General features: G+C 56.1%; 1 protein-coding gene across 1 annotated transcript in view; it reads left to right on the forward strand.

The window, feature by feature from the left end:
• Positions 1-17,844: 17,844 nt before the first annotated feature.
• Positions 17,845-23,967, forward strand: part of LOC309963422 (rho guanine nucleotide exchange factor 4) — a gene marked incomplete at both ends in the record, with an annotated part of 252,503 nt that continues 246,380 nt past the window's right edge. The window contains one exon of the mRNA XM_082841764.1: positions 17,845-17,883. Within this exon, the coding sequence (XP_082697890.1) occupies positions 17,845-17,883 (39 nt within the window). The remainder of the gene's footprint in view (positions 17,884-23,967) is intronic.

Below are 23,967 nucleotides of genomic sequence, written 5' to 3' on the forward strand. Positions count from 1 at the left end.
CCCTGGCTCCACGTCTGTGATCTGCCTCTGGCTGGGCTCCGTTCTTCCTCCTGTGGGCCTCCAGGCTTGCTGCTGCCTTTTCAGGGCTCTGAACACTCTGTCAGTGCCAGAACAATGCTGCCTGTGGGCCCTGCCCTCCATTCCCTGCAGGTAGGCTGGAAGATTCCACAGTGTTTGATCCAGGGCTCGGGGAAATGAACACAGCCTCACACACTCAGAATCAGAGTCCATTGATGTGAATGTTCCCGTTACTCTGTAAGCAGTTTTGGTGACTCCTGCTTCATACAAGCCCCTCACCTCCTGTACTGTGCTGGGCAGCAGCCCTCCTCATGGATACGCAGAATCTTGGATGTAAAGAGCCTTATTAGAAGCTGCCATGAACTTCCTTTCTGGAGAACACTGGGGCCGGTTATTTTTTTTTTTTTTGCGGTACGCGGGCCTCTCACTGTTGCGGCCTCTCCCGTTGCGGAGCACAGGCTCCGGACGCGCAGGCTCAGCGGCCATGGTTCACAGGCCCAGCCGCTCTGCGGCATGTGGGATCTTCCCGGACCAGGGCACGAACCCGTGTCCCGGGCATCGGCAGGTGGACTCTCAACCACTGCGCCACCAGGGAAGCCCTGGGGCCGGTTTTGGAGAAGGAATGGATGAATCGCCCTGGGGCACCAGCTGCACAACCACCCTTGAGCAGTGAAAGGGAAGAGCTCTGCCTCCCCCTGCCCTCTGCTCGCACACAGCGCGCCACTCTGGTCGCCCGAAGTGCGGGGTTTTCCATACACCAAGCAATTCTCTGCGACTCCAGCTGACTGTCAACAGCTGCACTCAATGCTGACACTATCTACCTGCAATTAGCAAGGACTCCACAGGTCAAGGGCTCAGTCCCACAAGACTTCCTCCCGCTTCAGACCTCAATCGCAAGTCCAGGCTGTCACCTGTGCTTCTGACCAAACAGCTGTAAGTCAAATGTCTCAAGTTCAATCATTTGCTAGAGTGGCTTCAAGAACTCAGGAAAACAATACTTATTAGAACAGCAGTTTATTAGAAAAGGATAGAGCTCCGGAGCAGCCAGGTGGGAGGGTGCACAGCATGCAGGTGAGAAGCGGGGAGGCGCTCCCATGCCCAGTGTGGGCACAAGAGCCCCGAGTCCCCCCTCGTGCCCACCAACCCAGAAACTCTCCGAACCTCACCCTTCGGTGAATTTTAAAACATTTTTTTGGAAGTTTCATTACATAGGCAAAATTGATTAAGTCACTGGCCACTGGTAATTAATTCAACTTCCAGGCCCACTCTCCTCCCTAGAGGTCACATAGGTGTTGAACAAATCAATGCACATGCTCTATACCGCCTTTCCGCATGTACCCCCCAACCGTTAGTGACTGATGTGCTGTCCCAGTTTGAAGATGCAGCAACTGCAAAGTGGGGAGCTGGGACTCCAGCCCAGGGCTGTATGGCTCTACCTGGTTCTTCTGAGGGGCTTTGAGATGAGGGCCAGGGGCTGAGATGCCTGGTGGTTAGGGCCTAAGGACAGCAGCAGCTCTCCTCTGCCACCCCTGGAAGCACACAGGCCAGCCCAAGGTGGAGCCACTTGTGCTGGGAAAGTGCAAGAAACAGGCATCCACTCCAAGCAGAAAGGAAGTGAAAGCCCCCACAAGCTGGATTAATAGCAAGACCATGGAAGATCTCAGGGTAAAGCAGGGTCCAGAGCAAGGAGGCGGCCCCAGGGCTCCATCTCCTTCTAGCTACCGCCTTGTGCCTCACCAGCCCCTGCTCAGGTGGCTCATGGGAGTGTGGCAGCTCATTGCCACCATGGGAGACCCAGACCAGAGCTAGCGTGAGGGTCTGGGGGCTGACGAGCACAGAGTCAGCTGACCTTGGTACTCCCTGACACCTGCCCCTGCCAGAACTACCCGGCTTGGCCTGCAGTCACCCAGTGGGTCAGGGCAGAGCAGGCTGGGGATGGGGCCCCGGGCCATCGGATCACCCCTGCTGTGCTGCTGGGTGACCACAACGGGGACTGATCCTCGCCCAGCACTGTGGGTTGCTGCTGACCACTTTCTGCTGGGAGCGTCTTCAGTTGCATGACATGTTCAGAAAACCTAATCACAACTAGACTAGGGAAGTAAAGTCGTTATGTCCTTTTCCCCCTCTGCTCAGCTGCTGGCAGCTCTGTGCACTCACAGGCAAGCACGCCCAACTTGGAAAAAACAATGTTCTTCCCGAGAGCTGCATAATGAACAGGCCATACTGAGAGCAAAAGAAAACACCGCCCAGCTGGGCACCAACTTTCCTTAGAAGGAAAGGAACCTGGCCTGGGGCCACCGCTTACGATGACAAATTTGCTCTCAGAGCCATAAAACAAAGCGCTTTCAGCCTGGAGCTTCAGCTTGAGTTTTCCTGAAGCCAAAGAGGCATTGCCTCTGTGTGTCAGAAAAGGAGCTCTCCAAGGGACAGCAGGCACCAGGGACAGAGACCCTTCACACAGGCTTTTCAACCTGGGGTCAGCTACCAATTCCAGGCCCTACTGCGGGCTTCGAAAAAGACTGTTGCATCAGGTGAAAGTAAGTAAGAGTGTAGCTAATGTGTATAGAACTTGTTCTTTAGATCCACTGTCTATTAATCCTCACAATAGCCCTCTAAGGGAGGTATTACTATTATCCCTGTTTCACAGGTAAGGGAACTGAAGCACAGAGAGGGTTAGCAACTTGCTCCAGGTCACACAGTAATTATGTGTCAGAGCTGGGATTCATCAGGCAGCCTCTCATTTCAGGGCTAGGACTTCTGGGTCTGCTGGGGCTTTGTGTGTGTTGGTGGGGGTGGGGGTGGGGGGGTGGAAGTTACCCGAGCAGAGTAAGCAGAACTCCCTGGGGTGGCACAGGATGGGGACTATATTGTAGGCTTGTGATCCTGCCTGTGTGATCAGCATTTGTAAAGCTCTTGTCTGTGCCCCTGGGGCAGAGGGCTGAAGTCAGTGGGTCAGGGGGAAATGGGTGTACAGGGGGAAAGCAAGGCGAGCAGAAGCCCACTGGAATTTCTGGGACCAGCTAGAACCCAAACCTCCAACGTGGATCATCGGCTTCCTGTGGGCAAAGGTGGTGCCCTTCTCCAGGGGCAGAACACTTCTGGCGCAAGGTGAGGGAGGGTCCAGCAGGGGCTGGAAGAACTGTGGCCAGGCTGCTGCCCTCAGCCTGCGTGAGCCAGCAGGGAGTGCCAGCATTTGTGAGACCCTGCACCCAGCATTTTTTGTGAGACCCTGCACCCATCTCCTGAGTGTGAAAAGAGCATGGCACTGCTTTGCTTCCACATCCCAGATCTCACACTAGCCGTCTCTTGTGACTGTCAAAACAGATGGCTCTTGTTGTCTACCCACGCTGAAGGCTGTGCTGCACTGTGCTCAGTGGCCAGCAGGTATGGGTGGGTACATCCCCCCATGTCCATGTCTCTTTACCCCAACCTGGGCCCCCTGTACCTAGGTCTCCCCAAGCCCATCTGGCTCACCCCATCTCCATCTCCCTTGGCCAAAGTGAGAACTAGAGCTTTGCTCCCCAGAGAGTTGAGACCCCTCCCCCTCTTTTCTTTCTGGTCTCCTCTCTCTACAGGCCTTTAGCCACAATCAGAAGGCTCTGTGCGTCTCAGCTCCCAGGAATCCTATCCTGCCCCAGGTGGTGGCCCCTCTCCACCTGCAGGGCCAGCCTTGGCCCCTGGGAGGATGCTCCAGGGGGGCTAAGGCTGCCCCAGCGGCAGCTCCTGGGACGAGAGCTCAGTTCAGGAGGAGAAGCAGACCCTGTGCTCCCGGACGACACACCTGGCTGGGGAGTGGGGGCCACCTGCGGGCTGGAGGCCCGTGGAGGAGGCCGCAGCGGCATGGCGCCAAGAGCGTCTGTGGGGGTCAGATGCAGCTGACCGGGCCACACTCACCTCCGCGTCTTCCCCACCTTGACTGGTGTGGCTAAAGGGACCCAAGCACCTGCCTCCCAGGCAGTGGGGGGACCAGAGAAAGGTGAGCAAGGGAAGCCAGGCTGATCCACACGGGATGCCCACTCCTGAGGCGAAGAAGGGAGCTGTGGAGGACACACTCCTGAAATAATAGAAAATACGTGGTCTGGACTCTGCCCCTGGTTCCTGACCCAGGGCTCCTAAACCCCTTGGAATTTCCTGGGTGATAGGAAATTCACCCAGGTTTTTGTTCTAATGAGGTGAGTCTGGGTGGGCTCCTAGACTGGGCTGGTCACCAGAAAGACCAAGCCATGATCAGAAGCTTGGGGGTTTCGACCCCACCCCCTACTCTCCAGAGAGGGGAGAGGGGCTGCATATGGAGTTAATATTCAGATGCACCTCCGTAAAGATCCCAGAAGTGTGGGACTCAGAGAGTTTGCATGTTGGTGAGCACATGGCGGTACCGGGAGACGGCCCGGAAGCTGGTGCCACTTCTCCACTTCACCCTGGGTACCACTTCGTCTGACTGTTCATCTGTATCTTTTATTACACCCTTTATAATAAAGCAGTAAACATAGGAAGTACTTTCCTGAGTTCTGTGAGCCATCCTAGCAAACTATCCAACCCAAGGGGGAAGTTGTGGGCACCTCGATTAATAGGCAGTGGCTCAGGACCAACGGGGACAGCCTGGCCTTGCGATTCTCCTCTGAAAATGGAGGGGCAGTTTGGTGGAACTGAGCTCCTACCTGGTGGGACGGAAGGCTGGGTAGCTAGTGTCAGAATTGAATTAAGCCGGGGGATACCAGCTGGTGTTGCAGAGACTTGCTTGACAAGTGATGTGAGAAGTATTGTGAGTGTGTGAATAAAGGAAACACAGGAGCAGTTCTCCTAGACCGCACTCTGGAGGGCGCCCATGGCCACCTGACGAGGAACCCAAGAAACCCAACAACTACGGCAAGTATTTGTTCACACCGGGAAGCAGCTGCAGTGCTGAGCGAAGGGTGGGAGTGTGGGGCCGGAGAGTAACCCGCGAGGGACGGAGGCTGCCCTCTGATGAAGGGCGCTGGGCTTTTGTTGGGCAGCTGTTGGGGCCATCCTGCCCCAAAGAAGTTGCGGTCTGGCTGTTGAGGGACCGGGGAAAGGTAATCTGTGGCCGTCTCACTCTGGGCTGTCCCTGTGCAGGACCTACAGTACTCCTGAGGACGGAGCCCCTTGCTGTCATCTCGCTTCCAGGTGACGGCCACCTGTGGTCCAGCATGCAGCCGCCCTGCTGTGTGGTGTCTGCCCGCCTCACACTCCCTGTCAGTGTGGACTTCTTAGCGGACCAGCTGGCTTCCCTGGATGACAGCCAGGGCACGGTGGTGGGGTAGTGACTAGGTCGAGCCCTATTAGCCCGGGGGCCCTATTTCGTGTCCGTTCCCTCATGCACTCATTCACGGCCCCCTGCCTAAGCCTACTTAGCCTGCCCCCCTCCAAAGCCTACTTCCGAGGCCACCTCCAAGTCCCTGGTGAGAAACCTGACACCCACAGAGGCTGGAAGCTTCCGAGGCCACAGGAGACTTAGGGCTGAAAGCACGCTGGCCCCAGCTCTGTCTGGCAGACTTTCCCAGGGGAAAGGGAACCTGTCCTGGGCCTTTCTTCTGGCAGCTCAGCACCCGCTGCCTCTACCCCTACCCCCATGCACACTGAGGTCCTGCCATGCCCCTGTGACTTGGTTGCATCCCCAGGGACCACCCCCCATGAGCCCAGTAGTTTCAGGACATAACCCTCATCCCCTGTTCATGCAGTAGAAAGTCAGCCAGACCCGGGATAGAATCGAGTCTACCACTCCCACATTGCAGGGGATTACTTTGACTTCTGAGCCTCTGTTTCCTAATCTGTGAAATGGGCTACTGATGTAGGTGAACTGCCAGCTTGGTGTGGGTCTGGGCACTGCGGAGAGTGGCTGGTAGAAGGCCAATAGGGCCGCCCCAAGTCCTGTCTCTGTGGACATGGACAGGCCCCCAGGGCCATGAGCCAGGGGCCAGCACACACCCACACAAAGAGGACATCCTGATTAGCCCATTGCATGACCATCTGTATCACATCTTCATCCGAAATCTAAAGATTCTTGTGAACACAGCCTAAACTGCTGCTACACAGGTTTCATTTTTGAAAACTGTTTTCTGTGTAAGAGAATTGATTCACACAGACCCAGATGCACACTGGGCAGAACCTTCTAAATCTCATCTCAGCTTCCTGCTTTGCACAGGAGGATGAGTCACCAAGACTTTCAAATGCGCCCCCAGTGGTGAACAAGGGTCGTGGACCCTCATTCAGTCTTTTTGTACTGCCTGAGCTCCCGTCCCGTGTGTAAGCAGGAATGATTCACACAGACACACTGTCCCTCTGTAAAGCTATCTCACACAAGAACGTAACCTCAGTGGCTGGCAGTCAGGCACAGCCTGAATTATGAGCAGATTTTCCCTGTGTGCCCTGTTGCTAAGAGCAGCCTTGGCCTGGCTCCCGGGCACAGGGACCCAAGTCTGTCCCACTGCCGGCCCAGCCATGGGGATGGGGCGGGGCAGGGTGTTGGGGACCCACTCTGTGGCAGGGCTGGGGGGAGTGAGCAGTACTGTGGACTCACCCTGCCTCTGGCACCTGCCCTGCCCATCCCCTGCCCATGGACCCTAGGGTGGCCTCCAGGGCAGGTGGGCTGTTTGCATGGAGGTGCTCAGCTCACAGTCAGCTTCCTAGCCTGGCCCATAAGGAAGGCAGGACTGGGGATGGCCACACAGCGCAGTAGAACAGCGGCCCTTTGCTCCCCAGCTGCATGGTCCTCCTCAAAGGAGGACCCAGTCTCACTCTGTCCACCTGTTGTGCCCAGGGGTCACTCCCATGAAACTGATGCTTCCCTCAGGGCCAGGACTGCCTCAAGACTGGAGACAGAGTTCACAGCCTGGGCCGACCCCCTGTGGGAGGTGACACTGCAGCTCAGAGGACTCGGGCTTCATGCTCTGAGTTATTCTTCCTCCGATTGAACCTGGGAGTCCTCTTGGCCCTCCTGGAGGAAGCAGAAGGCCCTGTCATAGGAACAAGGCCTAGTGGCCTGCAAATGTGGCCACAGCCCTGCTCCACCCCTGACCAACACAGGCTGAGCCTTCTCCACCCTGAATGGGGTGCCTCTCTCAGGCCCCAGAGCCCCTAGCCAGGACCCTATTCAGAGCACGCAGCCTCTGGCCTTCTGGGCCTGAAACAAAAGCCACTTGTTGCCTGGTGAGGGTACAAGGTGCACATCTTCGTCATGTTTCATGGCCCGTTTCTCTCCTGCAGTCATCTCCTCCCTCCACCCCTCCCTCCCCATCAGGCCTGGGAACACACCCGCCCACCTCCCAACCCCCACAGTCTGCTGCACACAAAAGCTCATTCTGGACTCTCTCTTTGAGACCAGGCAGCAGTGGCGTCACCCTGGAGACTGGCGTCTTCCGGCCCAACTTCATCCCCTCCTCTGCCCAGCCCTGCCCGCCTGCTGGCCCTACTCAGCCCCAAGTAAGCTCCCAGGCCACAGGAGCCCAGCCTGCTGCCCTCACTCCAGCTGCTCTGGATCCTGTCCTGTGAAGCTGGGAATCTGATGTGTCCAGTGGTCTCTCCAGGCGCCCTGCTGGCCCCAGATCAGGGTCGTTTCCTCTGCTGCCATCGCCCTGCACTTGCCTGCAGCCCTGTGCTCACCCCTCCCTCCAGTCCTTCAAGGCCTCCTGAGCCCAGCTCAGGCCCCTCCCCACGATGTCCCCCAGGAGCTGCTCCAAACCCTCATCCCCTCTTCTTGAGTCACAACCTGCATTATGTGCCAGGGTGCATGGTCACAGATGCACATGGCACCCCTTCCTCCAGGATCACACCACGCAGAGGTGGTAACTTAAGCAATTCCATAATATACACAGACACAGTAACGTGGGAACTGACCCTGCCCGAGTGACTGGTAAGCCCTGCTTTGCATAGTGACTCAGGCCTCAACAATAGGAGGCAGTAAGCACCCCAAAATGGAGGGGCCTAATGGAAACTTTCATGATGACCTCTCCTGGTTCTGGGGGCTAACAGGGCTCAGCTGGAGGTTCTTGGTGGGGAGGAAGGAGCGGGGAGGCCTGGACCAGTGAGCTGAGCTGCTCAGGGGAGGGCCTGCTTTGCACACAAAGATCCCACTTCTCGTTGGTGTCATTTATCAGTAATAAAATAATAAAATGAATCATAAAATGAATCAAAACATGCAACGGCTCTTAAAGGGAAAAAAGCCTGGCCCCAGAGGTGACCAGTGCTAACAGGTGGGTATCAAAGCCGACTCTGTCTGTCATTCCTTCTTTCGTCAACACCCACTTCCCTGGCCAGGCGCTGGAATGCACGTACCTCCTCCAAGACTCGAGACTTATGTTGACACCTCCGTATACATTCAGAGCAGCCCTAGAAGGCAAGTGCTGTGACTGCCCCTGTTTTACAGATGAGTAAACGGAGGCACAGAAGAGTCAAGTAAGCTGCCCTCAAGCTGCAGAGCCAGCGGTGGCAGGTCCCGGAGCCCATGCTCCCAGCAGGTCCCCCAGGCTGCCTCCAACACAGCACCCAGTGTGGCCAGCTTATCCCCATGCTTGGGGGGCTCCACCCCTGCGGACCCCACCACAGAGCATCCCCAACGAGGCTCTGCCTTGGAATCCTGAAGTCACCGGCTCTGTGTCCCCTGCAGACCTCGGCTCAAAGGCAAGCTCCCAGACACGCCTGCTGACGGTCCCTCTCAGGTACCCATCCTCGCCCTGTCCACCCTCAGTTGTAGTCCTACCCCTGCTAAAATCAGCTGTGACCCTGAACTGAGAAAACTGGTGCCCAGCAGTGACACAGTATCCCGCAGCAGTGGCACGCACGGCCCTGCTCCAGGAGTTCAGGGGCTGGATGGGGTGGTCCCAGACAAGGACAGGACAATTCATGCCAGCACGTGAGGGGTGGCTGAAGCGCAGGGCACGGGGCGGTGGTCTAGGGAGGAGGGGCTGTGGATGAAGGTCCCGATCCCGCTGCTGAGGCTCCCACATGCCCAAGTTCCAGCAGACCCCCATCTGCCTTTCGTCCCACCTCAGCCCCTGGAGGGCTTTCCTCAGCCCGGGCCAGTCCTCTGGGTCTCTCCCCACCCAGGGTCCGGTTCTCTCGTGGCCCCTAGTGATTTCCCTGAGGATGTGTGTGCGGGGCGGGGGGGGGGGGGTGGTCCCCGAACACACCCATCCTGCTTCCGTCTTGAGGGCTCCACCAGCAAAGACAGAAAAAGAAGGCTGCCACTGCTCCCAAATAAAGACTCCGTGGGATCCTCCTTCCCTTTTTCTTCCTTTGCATTTCTTTTTCTTCTCTTTCACTTTGTAATAAACCATCTGTGGTGTTGGCCAGACACTCTACGGACACTCTTCTTTGCTGTTCATGAGTCGTGGCTTCAGGGAGCTGCGCAGAGGCTCGCTGGGGTTGTGGAAGGCTCGGGGGAGAGACGGGAGAGGGCTGTGTGTTCAGGCACCAAGCTGGTCATACTAGTGTCAAATCCTCCATGTCTCTGGGTTCAAAATGCCCCAGCTTCACCCTCGCTGCAGTCAGCCCTGTCCTGGCTCCGGTGCGGGGAGCCGGAGGCAGTGAACATCCTGCCAGAGGGGCCCAGAGCCCTGGTCTGCACCTGGGTCATTTCCCCAGAGTTCCACCACCCAGCTCTGTGGAAAGTGTGGCCTACTCCTGCTGTAGGGCCCAGGCCCGGCTCCTCCTCGGGCACCAGTGACATTCTACGTGAGATATGACATAGTTGGCACCCCTTCCTGAAAGGCTCTCCTGCCTGAAGGTCCCGGAGCCCCTAACCCACCCCCCCACCCCAAGGACTAAGTCGTGTTCCTTCTCTCTGAAGAGTGGCCTCCTCCCCAGGAAGGGATATGCGTGAGTCCCCGGAGGCCACAGGGAGGGGTGTGGATTGTTCTAAGGGCAGAAGGAAGCCACTGAGTTGGGCGCAGAAGGAATCAGACCTTTGAGACCACCTTGGGGGCCTCGGGGCGGGGGGGGGGCAATGGTTGGAGCAGGGCTGAGACAGTGGAGGTAGCTGGGAGGGGTGGGACTGAGGTACATCCCACAGGAAGTGCTGGTGAACTGAGCGTAGGGCTTTTGGAAAGGGAGGAAACTGAATTTTTGCCTAAGTGGAGGGGTAAGAGTATTACTCAGTGACATGGGAGAAGCCCTGGCGAAGGTGCCTCTTGGGCGGTGTGGGGAACAAGGATTCAGTTTTGAACGTGTGAAGTTTGGGGTCCAGTCCCAAGGGACTCAGAGAGCAGGGTCCTTGACCCCTCAGAGCTCACAGCTGGGGGGAGATAGAGGATCACAGAGCAGGGATCGTGTGGGCAGGGGCGGCTGCCTGGGAGGCCTGGGTTGTAGGTGTCCTGTGAGTTCTCACCTGTGTACAGGCCTGAAGCCAGGGAGTAGAGGGGATGACACCCTCTCGGCCTCAGGGTGCTTGGGTTCCCGTCTTGGCTGACCTGGCTGCAGGCATGCGTCCCATCCTCCCGTCTTCTCACAGGGCTTACTCCTGCTGGGATGCCTCACACCCGGCCATGTGCTCTCTGCTTTCAGAATGTCCCTGCCCTACACACTCCCCGACTCCCCGCTGCCCTGTGTCACAGTAAGCCCCTTCTCCAGGTTCAGGCTCACCTCTCAGAGGGAGAAGGGCCCCTCGGCTGTGGTCCATCAGAGCCCGGGTGCCCCTGCCCTGAGATGACTGCACTGCCCCAACAGGATGGGGATCCCTGGGTGCATAGGGATTGAGGCATGGGCACACTGAGCCCTGGGCCACCGGAACAGGTCCCGTTCCCAAGGCCCCCTGGCAAATGCTGACATCAGTCAGAGAGCATGGGAAGCAGAATTCGTTGCCCCTAGAATTAGCAGTCTTGTCTTTAGTGAGGCCCTAACCCTGCCACCTGAGGAGTCCTCAGTACTCGTAGGTCCTCAGAGACCCTGTCTAGACAGAGCAGGTCCTCTGTGGCAAAGGGAAGGCTGGTGCCCAGGAGGAAGGCGCCACGTCAGAGAAACACGTGAAGCTTGTTCTTACGTTGGCCTTGACATGCAGATAGCTGCACAAGCCCCTCAGTCCGTTGGATGACTCATGGCACAGAGGTCTGGAGCAGCTGTGCTCGACGCCCAGGCAGGCCTCTGCTCAGATCCAGTGCCCATGGCACCAGTCACCACCCGGCCACCGGATGGGCAGAGCTGTCCGCAAGGACGGACGTCTGAGGGTATCGCTTCTGCCCTCAGAGGGCTCCCAGTTGAGCAGGGGAGGCAATTACCATGTAAGCCTGGGCCAGCTTCCTGGAAGAGCCCTCTGGTTCCTCCAGGGCTCTCTGGCTCTGTCCCCACACCTAGGCTCCCAGCTCACCTCCCACCACTTTCCTCCCTGCTCCCTGATGTACAGCTGTGTGGGCTCCTTTCCACCTCCTCCACCAAACTCATTGGGAACCCAGGGCCTTTGCATGTATCCCCTCTTCAAGGGCCTTCTTTCCCTGGGCCTTCATGTGACTGGCTTCTCCTTCAGGGATCCGAAAGGTCTTCCTGGGTCACCCAAATCACCCTTCCCTCCCTCATCGGTGCACTTTTTACCTCAGTGGCACTTAATCCAATCTGTAATTTTCCATTTGTTGATTTGTTTGCAAGGATCCTCTCACGGTGGCAAAGCAGACTGTTCCCAGTGCCTGAATCATGCATGCATACATCAGGTACTCAGTAAAGATTTCTGGAATACATTCATCTTACTGGGTTGCTCTGAAATGACTATGAACTGTAGATGAGACAGTACAAGGAGACCTAATTCCCCCGCTGAGGTGTCTGCAGCATGGTTAGGGCTCTCAGCGGCCACACACAGGTGCCACATGGGAACTGGGGCAGAATCCCTGCTGCTCCCATCCAGACACTCTCACGCCCCTCACAGAGGGGGTGGGTCATTCCCTCACAAGGACCGATAAAAGCCCCTAGTACCCCCACCAACTTCAGGACTAAGGGGGTTGAGCAACCATGACTGAATGTCAAGACTGTGAAGACAGAGCCTTGAGAGCTGGGGCTATCCTTGCCCGCATCTGAGAGATGAGAACACTGAGGCACACGGGTCTGGGTGAGCTGCTCAAGCACACACTGGCTGCAGAGCCAGGCTCTTGGGTTCCAGGGCTTCCACTTTCACCCCAGCCTGGAGTCTCCGTGGCCCTTACACAGAGCAGCCCGTCTTGCCCACATGCGGGCAAGACGGCGGTGGAGGGACAGGAGAGCACAGGAAGGCAGCACAGGACACTGTGGGGTGGTCCTGGTCAGGAGAGGCCCCCACTGTCCAGGGTGGAATGGTGTCAGTCTGGCTCCTCAGACAGGGCAGAAGGAGGTCAGCTGGTGCTGGGCTGGGGTCGGGCCCACTCCCAGCCATCCCTCCAGGAAGGCGGTCCATCATGGGGAACCCTGGGCAGAGGCCTCGGCTCTCAGCTAGGGGCTCAAATCCTGCCTCTGTCTTCGCTAGGTGTGTGACTTGGGGAAGATGCAGGGACACCTGAATCTCAGCAGGGCTGTCCTGCCTGGCCCACGTGCTGTCTGGCCCTCACTCCCTGTGCCTCTGTGTCCCTTCCAGGCAATGTGTCCCGAGCAGCTCTAAGCTCTGGAGACAGGCTCAACAAGACCACTCCCCCTGAGATCAACACCCTCATAGGAATCCTTATGGAATGTTCCTCTGGGCTCTGCTGGCCTCAGGGCCGAGCCAGGCCAGTATCCAGCAGGGAGCTCTGTGGACAGCCCAGCCCAGCCCTGCTCAGGAGAGCCTCCTGGCTGAATCCCCAGCCCCTTTCAAGGTTCCTTCTGTGCAGCTTCCCAGAGACCTCACCCCCAGGGCTCACTCATATTCTGCTTGGCCACCCGGGTCCTGGCTGTAGCTCACACTGCACTCTGGGAGCATCTATCCCTGACCATCAGGTTCCAGCTGTGCTCGGTGCTACTGGGGGCCAGACCCCACCTGCCTCCCTGGAGCCATCACACAGGTGCTTTACCTCTTAGAATTTGGATTTCCTCAAGGGGTGAAATAGAAGTTCAGGTGAATCTTTTCCGTCTACTCTGTGTGAGCATCTTCTGTGCATTGCCAAGGACTGTGCCCACCTTCCACTGGTGGTTGTTTTTAATTGCTCTCCCAGGTCTCCCCTCAGTGCAGAGGCACCCAGGAAGTGAGTCTGCGTGGGCCTGCTTATGCCTGGCAGGGGGACAGATGTGGAGAAAGGGACGAGGGGAGACACAGGGGTCCTAGAGAGATGGGGACAAAAAGAGGATGGTGAGCTGAGGCAGGAAGCTCGCGGAGGGGAGGGGAGTGGAGTGGTGCTGGACAGGACGCTGTGGTGCCCAGGGGCATGGACAAGCTGCGTCCCGTCTCTGTCTGGGGGGATGCTCATTACGGGTTGCTCATTACCTCAGGCAGAGGTGGTGAGATCAGGTATGTGAGCTGCCTGGAATGGAGGAGCCCCTTGTCCTGCAATTGTGGCACCTGCACCTGGGGAAAGGCAGCAAGGGATGGGAATGGTGAGGGCAGGACAAATCCTTTGCTTAGCCTCCAGGCCCTCATCGCCCTCCCCTACACACTAAACAGTTCTCCCGGAACCATGGAAGCTCAGGGACTCTCCAAGGTGCTTTGCTGAGCTCCTCACAAGTGTGTCACCCTCTGCTTCGCTCTGCGCTCTTGGCCAGGTGTTCTCCATCTGCCGTCATTGGGGAGCTCGGACATCAAGGTGCATCCTGGCTGTAAGCACTGAGCAGAGAGCACTGCTTCTTTGTCCTGATGGTCCCTGAGGGAAGCCAGAGTGGGCTCCCCTGGGCCTTCCCTAATCCCTTTCTGCCCTCACACACGCCACCATTTTAGGACCCTGATTCAGTCTGGAAGCTCCTGCAGAAGCATTTTTACATTGTCCCAAGTCCCCAGGAAAATCTGACTCACAGAGTTGGGCACGAGAGGGCCAAGATGGTGGGGTAAGCCGCTCTCCTGGGCACTGCCTCCCAGGCCAGCCAAGTGGGGACACCAACGAGGCTGTATCTGCCTGTGGCTGTGACCCCCAGTGGTTGGCTGTGTCTCCTTGGCTGTCTGAGCTGGAGCTCTGCAGACCTGTCCTTATGTCAAGGACCATTTGGTTTCAATTCAGCCCAAAGAATGGCATCATTTGTTGTCACCCACTCTCCAGCCTTGAGGAGCTCTCTTTTTAATTTTATTTATATATTTATTTATTGGCTGCATCGGATCTTAGTTGGGGCACGCAGAATCTTTCCTTGCGGCACGCGGGCTCTTCGTTGCGGTGTGGGGGCTTCTCTCTAGTCGTGGCACGTGGGCTCCAGAGCACGTGGGCTCTGTAGTTGTGGCACATGGGCTCCAGAGTACATGGGCTCTCTAGTTGTGGCGTGTGGGCTTAGTTGCCTCGTGGCATATGGGATCTTAGTTCCCCGACCAGGGATCGAACCGGCGTCCCCTGCATCGCAAGACAAATTCTCAACCACTGGACCACCAGGGAAGTCCCGAGGAGCTCTCTTAAATTCTGTTTCCAATATGTCCAGAATTTGTCCCCCATTTGGTGGCAGCAGTGCAGGCAGGCCGACTTCCTGCCGAAGAAACCGAAGGCTCATTCCCTCCCCATCCTCAGCTCCCTGGAGCAGGCACGCGATGGGAGACTCAGGCGATCCTGGATCTTGGGAGTTGATGGAGGCTCAGGGACCCAAGGCTCACTGGCAGAGGCCAGGGCATGCCAGAAGCTAGGAGCAAAGTGCAAGTGTTTGGGGCTATAGTACATTCTGGGAGGACATTCAGGCACCAGCATCGGCCTCTGCAAACGGGCAGTTTCTCTTGCTGAATCTTGACCACATCTGCTGCAACTGCCTCTTATGATTTCTGCCTGTTCCCTGAGTCAGCACCCCGTCCACCTGCCTATACATTTGTGACCTACTGCATATTCTTCCTAAAACCTCTGTCCTGCTAGACTAGCTGGAGGGGGCAGTTTCTTTCACCAGACCCTGACTGGGGCATAGGTCCATCTCTATGTGTGCGCGGCGACCTGAGACAGAGGAGTAAACTGAGGGAGGCAGGGCGCCAAGAGGGATGCACAGGGTGATCCCCGTCTGTCTGCCCACGCCCGTGCTCTTCCCCCACCCCTGTGCCTCTTGGCGTCTGGTGCAATGTTTTCTCTCTGACCACTCAATTCACCCCCCTGCAAACTGCTGAACCTGCAGAATGTGATAGACTTGAAAATGGAATCACAGAAGTTAAACATGGTGAGCTTGGCTGATTAGAAACCCGTTGTGCAAATCCCTCTGCAAATCTAATAGGCCTGCCTTTAAAAAAAACAAAAACGCACACTATTTTTAGAGGAGTTTTAGGTTCACAACAAAATTGAGAGGAAGGTACAGAGATTTCCCACATACCCCCCCCACACACACATGTGTAGCCTCCCCTATTATCAACATCCACCACCACAGTGACACAATTATCATAACTGATGAATCTACACTGACACATCATTATCCCCTGAAATACACAGTTTACATTATTTAGGGTTCACTCTTGATGTTTTACATCTATGGGTTTTGACTAATGTATCATGACACGTACCTACCTTTACAGCATCATACGGAGTATTTTCACCATCCTAGAAATCCTCTGTGCTCCACCTGTTTATTCACTCCTCCCATGCTTCTCACCCCTGGCAACCACAGATCGTTTTCCTTTATATCTTTTAATAACAAAAGAGAGAGCATACCCTTTAACTTCATAATGCAGTCAAGTACTCATAACATTGTGTTCTCCAGAGGAGAACTCAGATTTATGCCTACATCTGACTTACTTCCCCTTGATCATTCAATGTTGTCATTTCCCCCAGGACTGCTGAGGGATTAAATGGCATAAGCTATGGCAAGGACCTAGACCGGGGGTGGGACATGGTAGGTGTTTGGTAAATGGAACCGTCACGATGGTGATTCTCTAACCTGGCGTCTGCCCCTTTGCCCAGACCCCACTTCCTGGACCAGGGATCCTCTGAATGTGGTCCCAGGACCAGCAGCAGCAGTGTCACTTGGGAACCTGTTAAAATGCAAATACCCAGGCCCTACCCTAGACCTACTATCCAGAAACTCTTGGGTGGGCCTGACAGCCTATGCTCTAACATGTCCACCAGGTCGTTCTGATGCTCAAGTCTGAGAACCTGCCATCCAGGGCTTCCCTGACTAGTCTGATAAGGTCGGGCAACTGTGGACTCTGTGGCCAGGGGGTTGTGTATTTTCACTGGACCCCCAGGAGCTTTAGCACTTTAAGGCTACAAAGAAGAGGGAATTAACATTTGCTGAGCACCTCTGAGATTTAACTTCTCCTTTAACCTCCACAGCAACCCCATCAGGCAGGTCTTCCTCTCCCAAGCTAAAGAAAAGGGCTTAGAGGGAGAGACCAAGATTATACAATGCTTTTCCTCCCACCACCAGGGACATGCTTCTCACAAGGTCCATGGACCCCAGGAAATGGAGAGTTGGGTATGAGTAAGCAGGACTTACAGAGGATCTCAAGGCTGCCTGCTCTGCTCCCAGATCCCACAAATTCTAGGCATTTACCTCCCAGACTTTCCGCCCTGCCCAGGCTGCTCTGAGGACCCGGGAGAAGCAGAGAGAGGTTGGGTATGGGGGAAAACATAGTCTGCCAGGCAACACTGGGCATGTGCTCCTGACGCATTCAAGTGGACCAGGAATTGGATGAGGGGGCAGGCGTGGGCAGGGGCATGCAAAGCCAGTCTGGGCAGATGCTAAGCCTCCATGAGACTCCTGATCCCAGAAGTGGTGGGCTTGGAGCAGGACTGCAGTATGACACCCATGAGCCCTTGGCACTTGTCCTTCTTGGGGCCCTGCCGGCATAAAATATATATATATATTTATTTAAAATTATTTTTTACAGCTGTGTGTAAATATGAATATAATCCAGCCTGGATTTTATTATTATTATTCTCAGGTTTTTTCTTTTGATTTTAAAAGAAATTAAATTAAGCACATTTGTGTTTGTGCATAGAAATCCTGTGGCCGTCGTGGCCAGCGGGAGCGTGTCTCCTGGGCGGGCACCTCCTTAAACCCCACAAAGAAAACAGCCAGGACCTCCCCTTGCTCCTTAGCAGAAGACAGCTCTCCTCTACCTGCGGGACGATTCTCTCCTGCATCCTACCTGCAGGAACATACCTAAAAAGGTAGGGAGAGTGGGTTCTGGACCCAGAATTCGGTTCTAGGGACTCCAGACCGGGTGCGTGAGCGCATACCTGTGAGCGCATACCTGTTGCTGAGCGTCCCTGGGACTCAAGTTCTAGGGACTCCAGACCGGGTGCGTGAGCGCATACCTGTGAGCGCATACCTGTTGCTGAGCGTCCCTGGGACTCAAGTTTCTTCTGCTGGCAACTGAGAATGCCGGGCAAACGCCCTGAAAGTTCTCAAAGGTTGAAAAGCAAAGCTCTCAGGCAGAAGGGACCACCCTTCCCCCGGAGGGGCAGGGACTCGGAGTCGCAGGTCGCGGGGGCGCACGCCGCGTAGGATGCGGATGCGCTCCTGGGTGCGGCGTTTGCGCAGATGTGCGGGGCACGTTCTTTCTTATTAAACACTCCCAGGCTCCCGGTCCGCCCAGGAACTCCGCGGGGCGCTGGACGAGCCACAGGAGGGGGACTCCTTGGGCCCCCGGGCCGTGTCCGCGGAGCTCGCCGGCGGGCGTCCGTGCGTATCGGACGCGCCTGTGGCCCTGGGGTGCCCGAGCGTCGGGGCGCGAGGAGGCGGTGCGTCTGGGCTGCCGGGGCGGGCCGGGGGCGGGGCGCGAGGCGCCGTTCCGGGAGCCTGGCTCGGCGGCTTGGCTCTCGGTGCTGCGAGTGGGCCACCATGCTCAGCGTCGTGCACTTCCTCCGGAGCTTCTTTAAGGTGAGAGGCGGCGTCCCGGGGCCCGCGGTCAGAGCTGGGCGGCGTCTGGCCACGCGTGGGGAGCAGAGCCGGCGCGCACCGCTGCTCCCCGGGCTGACCGCTGGGCCCCCGGGTGGGTGGGGGCACCCCGGGCGCTCCCTGCCAACTTTCCAACGTGCCGATCGGGAGACCGGGAGCTTTGCCGCCCAGATCGCGGAGAAGGAGAGGTGCCCGTTGGAGGCGGGCTGGACGGCTGTCCCGGGCCACCCTCAGCGAGGGAGACCGCCCAGTGCCCGGCCTCCCCCGCACCTGCTCGCTCTCGGCACGCAGGGCGCTTGGCAGCCTCGGCCCTTCCATGTAGGATCGCTGGTTCCGGGAAGGACGGCTTGTGCCAGGCCCAGTCGGTGCCCAGGAAGAGGTTGATATTGTTATTTCCCGGGCTGAGGATACCCGAGGTACCGAGGGAGCATACCGACCGGGTTGGGACACCCTTCTGAGGAAGGGGTGTCTAAGCAGGGGGAGGGAACCAGGAACCTGGGGAGTGTTAGACTTCTGCACGGAGTGCGCCCCTTCCCAGGCCCAAGTTCCTGGACTACTCATTAGTGTCCGTGTGTCCAGTTCCTCTGGGGCACCCTTACCTCCTGTGCCCCGACGGGGGCCCCATGGGGAGCAGTAGGCTGCAGATTGCCAAGCTCCACCTCCCCAGGTGAGAAACGGATGGGGTTGGCTCTGCCTGGGACCAACTGCATAAAACCAGAGGCAGGGAAGTCAGGGAAGTGTTGTCAGAGTGACAGGCCCCAGAGTGGGCAGCTGTGCACTGGGCAGCCAGACAGTGGGGCTGTCCATGGTGGGAGGAGCTGCTCTACTTGGCTGTGAGGCCACCTTCTCCTAGAGTGCAGACTGCAGGGTCCAGGTAAAGTTCTCTGGCTCTGAGAGCTCTGGGGAAAGTGGCAAGAAGGCAGATGACCCAGAGCTGGACCTGCCGGAGCCCTGCCCTCAGCCAGTCTGGAATAGCAGCATGTGAATCAGCTCACACCACAGGGATTATTCATGCATACAAACATTGGGAGGGGAGAGGGACAGAGCCTTTCAGAAACTTAGTGAGTGCAGGAGAAACCTCTGAAGAACAGGGGAACCTGGCAGGTGTGAGAGCTGCGGCTCTGAACACACAGTCCCCTCTGTACCCCCCTTTGAATTCTGATTTGTTGGTCTTTGTTTTCCCATTTGGAAACTGTGGACAACAATTCCACACCTTTGAAGGTGGTTGCGAGGATCTTACTACAAAACATACGTGTGTTTATAGAGCAGTGAGCCTGGGACCTTCGTCCTTCCCCACCCATGGCAGTGGTCACAGGTCACCCAGGTGAGGGGAAGTCTGCCAGGCAGAATCAGAAGCTCAGGAAACAGGCAGGTGTGGCTTGGGAAAGAGGTCACTGGACATCCCAGAGCAACCACCTTGCCTGCCCGCCTCCTCGGAAGGAGGGCCTTTGGGGAAGTATTCTCATGGGACACACTTTCCTCACATTCCCAGCCGGTCCCCAGAGGCCTTTCCACCCCTCGTTGTCCCCAGTACCTGGTGCCTACGCTAGGGTCCCTGGAGGTCCTGAGACACCTCAGGCCTCTCTCTGCATACCATGGGGATGAGCAGATGTGCCTCTCAAAGGACCTCCCTTTCTGCTGCCCTGCAGAGCCACCCTCGGGAGGGGCCCCGAACACCATGGCAGGCAGTCCACTTTGGGCTATGCAGGTGTATCTTGCAGAGCCACCTATAAAGGCCATTCACACATGCTCTACCTTCAGACACTGGTCGTAAGTTATGCCCCATGAGGCCACAGGAGTGGGAGGCGGAGGGAACCGCGTCCTGGCCCCTCCTGGGCCTGGGCCTAAACTGACCATTCGGTGATGGGTGCCTGACTTGGTTGCTTGCTTGATCAAGCATGCTGCTCCGTCCTAGGGAGCTCAGATCATTGGAGTCCCACGGTCAGACTCTGATAACAGAGACACAGTGTCCACCAAGGCCCAGGAGGAAGAACCGTCCCTCAGACTCCAGGCCTCAGCTGAGACTTCCATTGGGACTTGCTCTGCTCTGAGCACTGTGGAAACCAACGGGGCGTGACAGCGGGTGAGAGGGCCCTTCACAGTGCAAGGAGAGCAGAGAGCTTGCCCGCAGCCTTTGGGATCACCCAGAGAATGAGTTGGAGCGGCACGTCCAAGGAGGAATACGTTGCTTCAAAACTCCAGACGCCTGCCCAGCACTGTACGTCTTTCTTGGTGGTAGGGGGCCGAAGTCCAGCCACATGCCTTTCGCTTTCAAAGCGCTATCCAAAATGTTCCAGAAAACTGGACACCTCTGCTGCCTGCCCGGAGGCTTCGCTGAACCGGAAAGTCCCCGTTTTCATGGAATTTTTGCCCCACACTCCAGTACACATTAGGGTACCTTGCTACTTGCTGTTGTCCCAGTGCTGTCAGTGTGGTGCCACAGACCAGCATGAGGTCCTTTGGGGCAGAAAGGTCAAGGTCTCTGCTCACTAAATTACGGCACGAATCAGTGAAGCCCTGAAGTAGGGTGGTGAAGCTGTGTTGCTGTGCCTCTCGTGGGGAAAGCACCTGACTTCTGATGAACCCTGAATCAGCCGTTGAGACAAGAAACACACACACACACACGCACGCACACACGCACACACACGTACACTTTTTGCCAGATTAATGCACAAGGATTTAACAGATTTGTTCCATTTAAGGAGATCGCTTGTGAGACAGCACAGGAGAATCCACACAGTTGAACCTAAAACTGTCCACTGGCATTCTTCAAGGTCCCATGTCTTCTGAACAAGCCAAGCTGGGAAGTTGAAAAGGGCTGCAGTAGGGATTTCCACTCCTTGGCTGGTGATTTCTTAGTCGCCAGAGATGAAGTATTGCTTTTGATTCCCTAGTTTGGAGGGGAGGGGGTGTTCCAGAGGCTTCGAGTTACCCTTTCCTACCACAGTCTCCACATCATGAGTGAAGGAACTGGGGTGGAGTTTCTACCAGGGACTGAGCGTGTCTTTGCCAGCTGAACACTCTGGAGCTGGGGAAGTCTCGGTAGGACAGATTCAGGATTCCAGTGGGCTACCGTGAAGTGGGTGCATGGCAAGCTTCCGTTTATGACCAGACATGCCTGCCACCTCCCATAGGCCAGGAATTCATGTTAGCACAGAGCCAGTGTTCACTAACTTCTGAAAGGTCCAGGTGTTTCTCAGTACAGGAGCCTTCAGAAGATTCATAGTACTATTTGCTTAGGATGTTATTGCAGGTTACCTGTCTCCCCTTCATTGAAGGGGCTCTGGGTCTGTTGACTCAAGCCTGGGAATTAGGCAAGGGGCAGTAGCGTTTAATCAGTGAATATTTATTGAACACCTACTATCTGCCACACACTGTTCTAGGCACACTAAGAGCCTTTTGTCTACTTTTTTTTTACATTTTTTCTCAATATTACACAAGTCCAATAGGACCCCATGGGTGTTGCCCATCCATTTCAGTCCCGGCGGCCCCGTGATCGATGAGTTGATGCCAAAGAGCTGTGGCATCAGAACATTCACGTTGGCTTCTGGCACTTTAATGTTGCTTCTCATCCTCTGTCATCCCATCTGCCACCAAAGATAGCGTTTCTCATCAGCATCTCCAGATGATAGAGTATAGCATTTATGGCAATTTTCCAAGATGTTGACATCCTCCTTGCCGAAGTATTTCTCTGTGCCCCTGTGTCTGTTTGGCTCCACAGGGGACACAGTTAAGGGGTGGTGAGCAGGTTGCTCTTGATAAATCCACCCCGACACTCTGTTCCTTCAGATATTTGGATTCCTTCAAGGAATTTTTGCCCTTTCCATTTCAATTCGTGGGGAGCCAATATCAAGCTGAGGTTTTAGTGAACCAGCAGGTCAGCTGCTGGAGCACACCTTGGCTGCTGGAGCTAGCTTGCCGCCTGCAGAACGAGTGCACGCCCCCATGTCAACACATTCATCCTGACCTACAATGTTGTTCATCCGTCCACGGTCAGATGCTCTCACAATCCATCCCCACCCATTTCCCCAGATCTTTGCCAGTACATGTTGGCAGAGTAATAATTTTCTGAAACGTGAGCCTTTTCCTCCACAGTTTGAGTTGGTAGTTGGTTCCCATGGCCATGCTGAGATCTGACTCTGCTTTTTGTTCTGGAGGCAGGGAAGAGAGCAGGGGTGGACATGAGGAGAACTGGCCTCACTTTACAGGGCAAGGTGATCACAGGCTCTTGAAGCAGCCAGAGAGGGGAGCAGGGGCTGAGTGGGTTTGTGAACCCCCTAATAGCTGGCCATTCCTAAGGCCAGGGCTCTCCGTCTTTTCTAAATGATGCTCTGACTTGCATTCAAGGAGCAGGGAAGCAATCCATTCAACCAGCTTTATAATTTACCAATCCACAGATTGGTGGAATCAGACTGCTCCTGGTTCAGGGATAGCTCAGGCTTGAGGCTGCAAAAGAGAGGAAACACTTTACGTACAGTCAGAGGGAGTCCTGGGAGTTCAGGGATTTGAGTTAGTTATTCTCTCTCTTTAATCTGGCCGGGGTAGTTAGAAGAAACAGGCTCACCCCATAGTACTTGAGATCTTCATGCCTTTTCCTCAGGTTTTATAGCAAAGTCATATTTCCCTCCAAAGCCCCTAGTAGACTTGGCCACAGCTGATAGAATTAGGCGGTCGCCATGCATGCAATGAGGTGCCAGAGTTCCGTAACTTAATTCCCAATATATTTTCACTGCCTTTGACCTCAAATTGGTGGATTAACCAATCCCAGCACTTCCCTCCCCCTTTCTTTAAGGGTCTGTTATCTATAATCACCCTAGTAACAATTTCTTTACTAGTGAATGCTCTTGGTTGCAAAAGGCAAAAATAGACTTTCAGTTAAGTGGAAAAAAAAAAAAGAACTGTCTTGTCAGGGTGTGGGGTAGCTCCCAGGACCCAGCTTGGGTGGGGATCAAAAAAAGTTGGGGCACAGTCGGTCCTGCTCGACAGGCCAGCTGCTGAGGACGCCTCTGGCGGGGCTGCTTCTGGACACTCAGCTCTGTCGCACCTCTGAGAATATGTCCACCTCCCTCTTGCGGGTGGTTAGGTCTGTTCTCAGGATCCACCATCCCGCCTGGAACTGAGCCGAGCTGCCCTCCGGAGGGTGGGAAGGGAGGAAATCTGCCCCCCTTTCTGTTACCAAGATGGATGGGGCCCAGTTTCTCAGTTGTCCTGGGATCCTTTCCTCCCCCCAGTCAGGACTGCTGTTCAGATGCTGGGCAGGAAAGCAGCAAATACCCCGCACGCAATTAAAGTCCCACCAGGACTCGCTCAGCCTGTCAACCTTAGGCATGAGGTGTGTGCACCCCAGGTCCCAGTGGCATTTGCTAGGGGGTCACCCACATATTCCAGCTCTTCTGGGTAAAGGTCACAACAGGCACCTGAAGTCACACAGACCCTGCCCTGTGCGAGGTCATGAGGAGGCTGTCCCCTTGAGTCCTAAAGAGGCTGGTCTCTTGGGATGACAGAGAGAGGAGAGGGCAGAGTGGGCGGGACAGACCAGCTCTGGGAATCAGCTGTCTGCCATGAGGCCCTCAGTGCCTCCCCAGGGCTGCTGTTTCCCCAACGCCCTGGACTCTGCCATCCTTGGCCCGTCATGCTGCTTAGAGGTCCGGTGCTTCCTCTGCCCCGGGGCCTTCTCTTCCGCGCAGCCCTTCACAAGACTCAGCTGTGGCCGGAGGCTAGCGGCCACCTGTGCTTTTGCTCCAGACCTTCCTTCTGCTCCCTCTGCGAACTCAGGAAACAACCTTGACCTCACCAGGTCCTCTCCATCCAGCCGTTCAAAATATGCTTTCCCAACACCTCCAAATTCTGAGCCCTGCTCTCTTCCTCTGGGGTGAAGGCTCTGAGAGGGCGGGGCTGGGGTTTGGAGCATTGTGTCCTGGGAAATGCTAGCTGAGCCTGGGAATGAATCAACCAGTGGGAGAGAAACCTTGGCCAGATCAGTGCCCCGAGGGAGCCCCTCGTCCAGGGGCCCTGAGTAGGCCGCCCAGGGTTGATGGTTCTAGAGACGTATCCCCACAACCTTCT

This window comes from Leucopleurus acutus, assembly GCF_964270905.1.
Source record: "Leucopleurus acutus genome assembly, chromosome: 6".
In the NCBI taxonomy this organism is placed as follows: domain Eukaryota; kingdom Metazoa; phylum Chordata; class Mammalia; order Artiodactyla; family Delphinidae; genus Leucopleurus; species Leucopleurus acutus.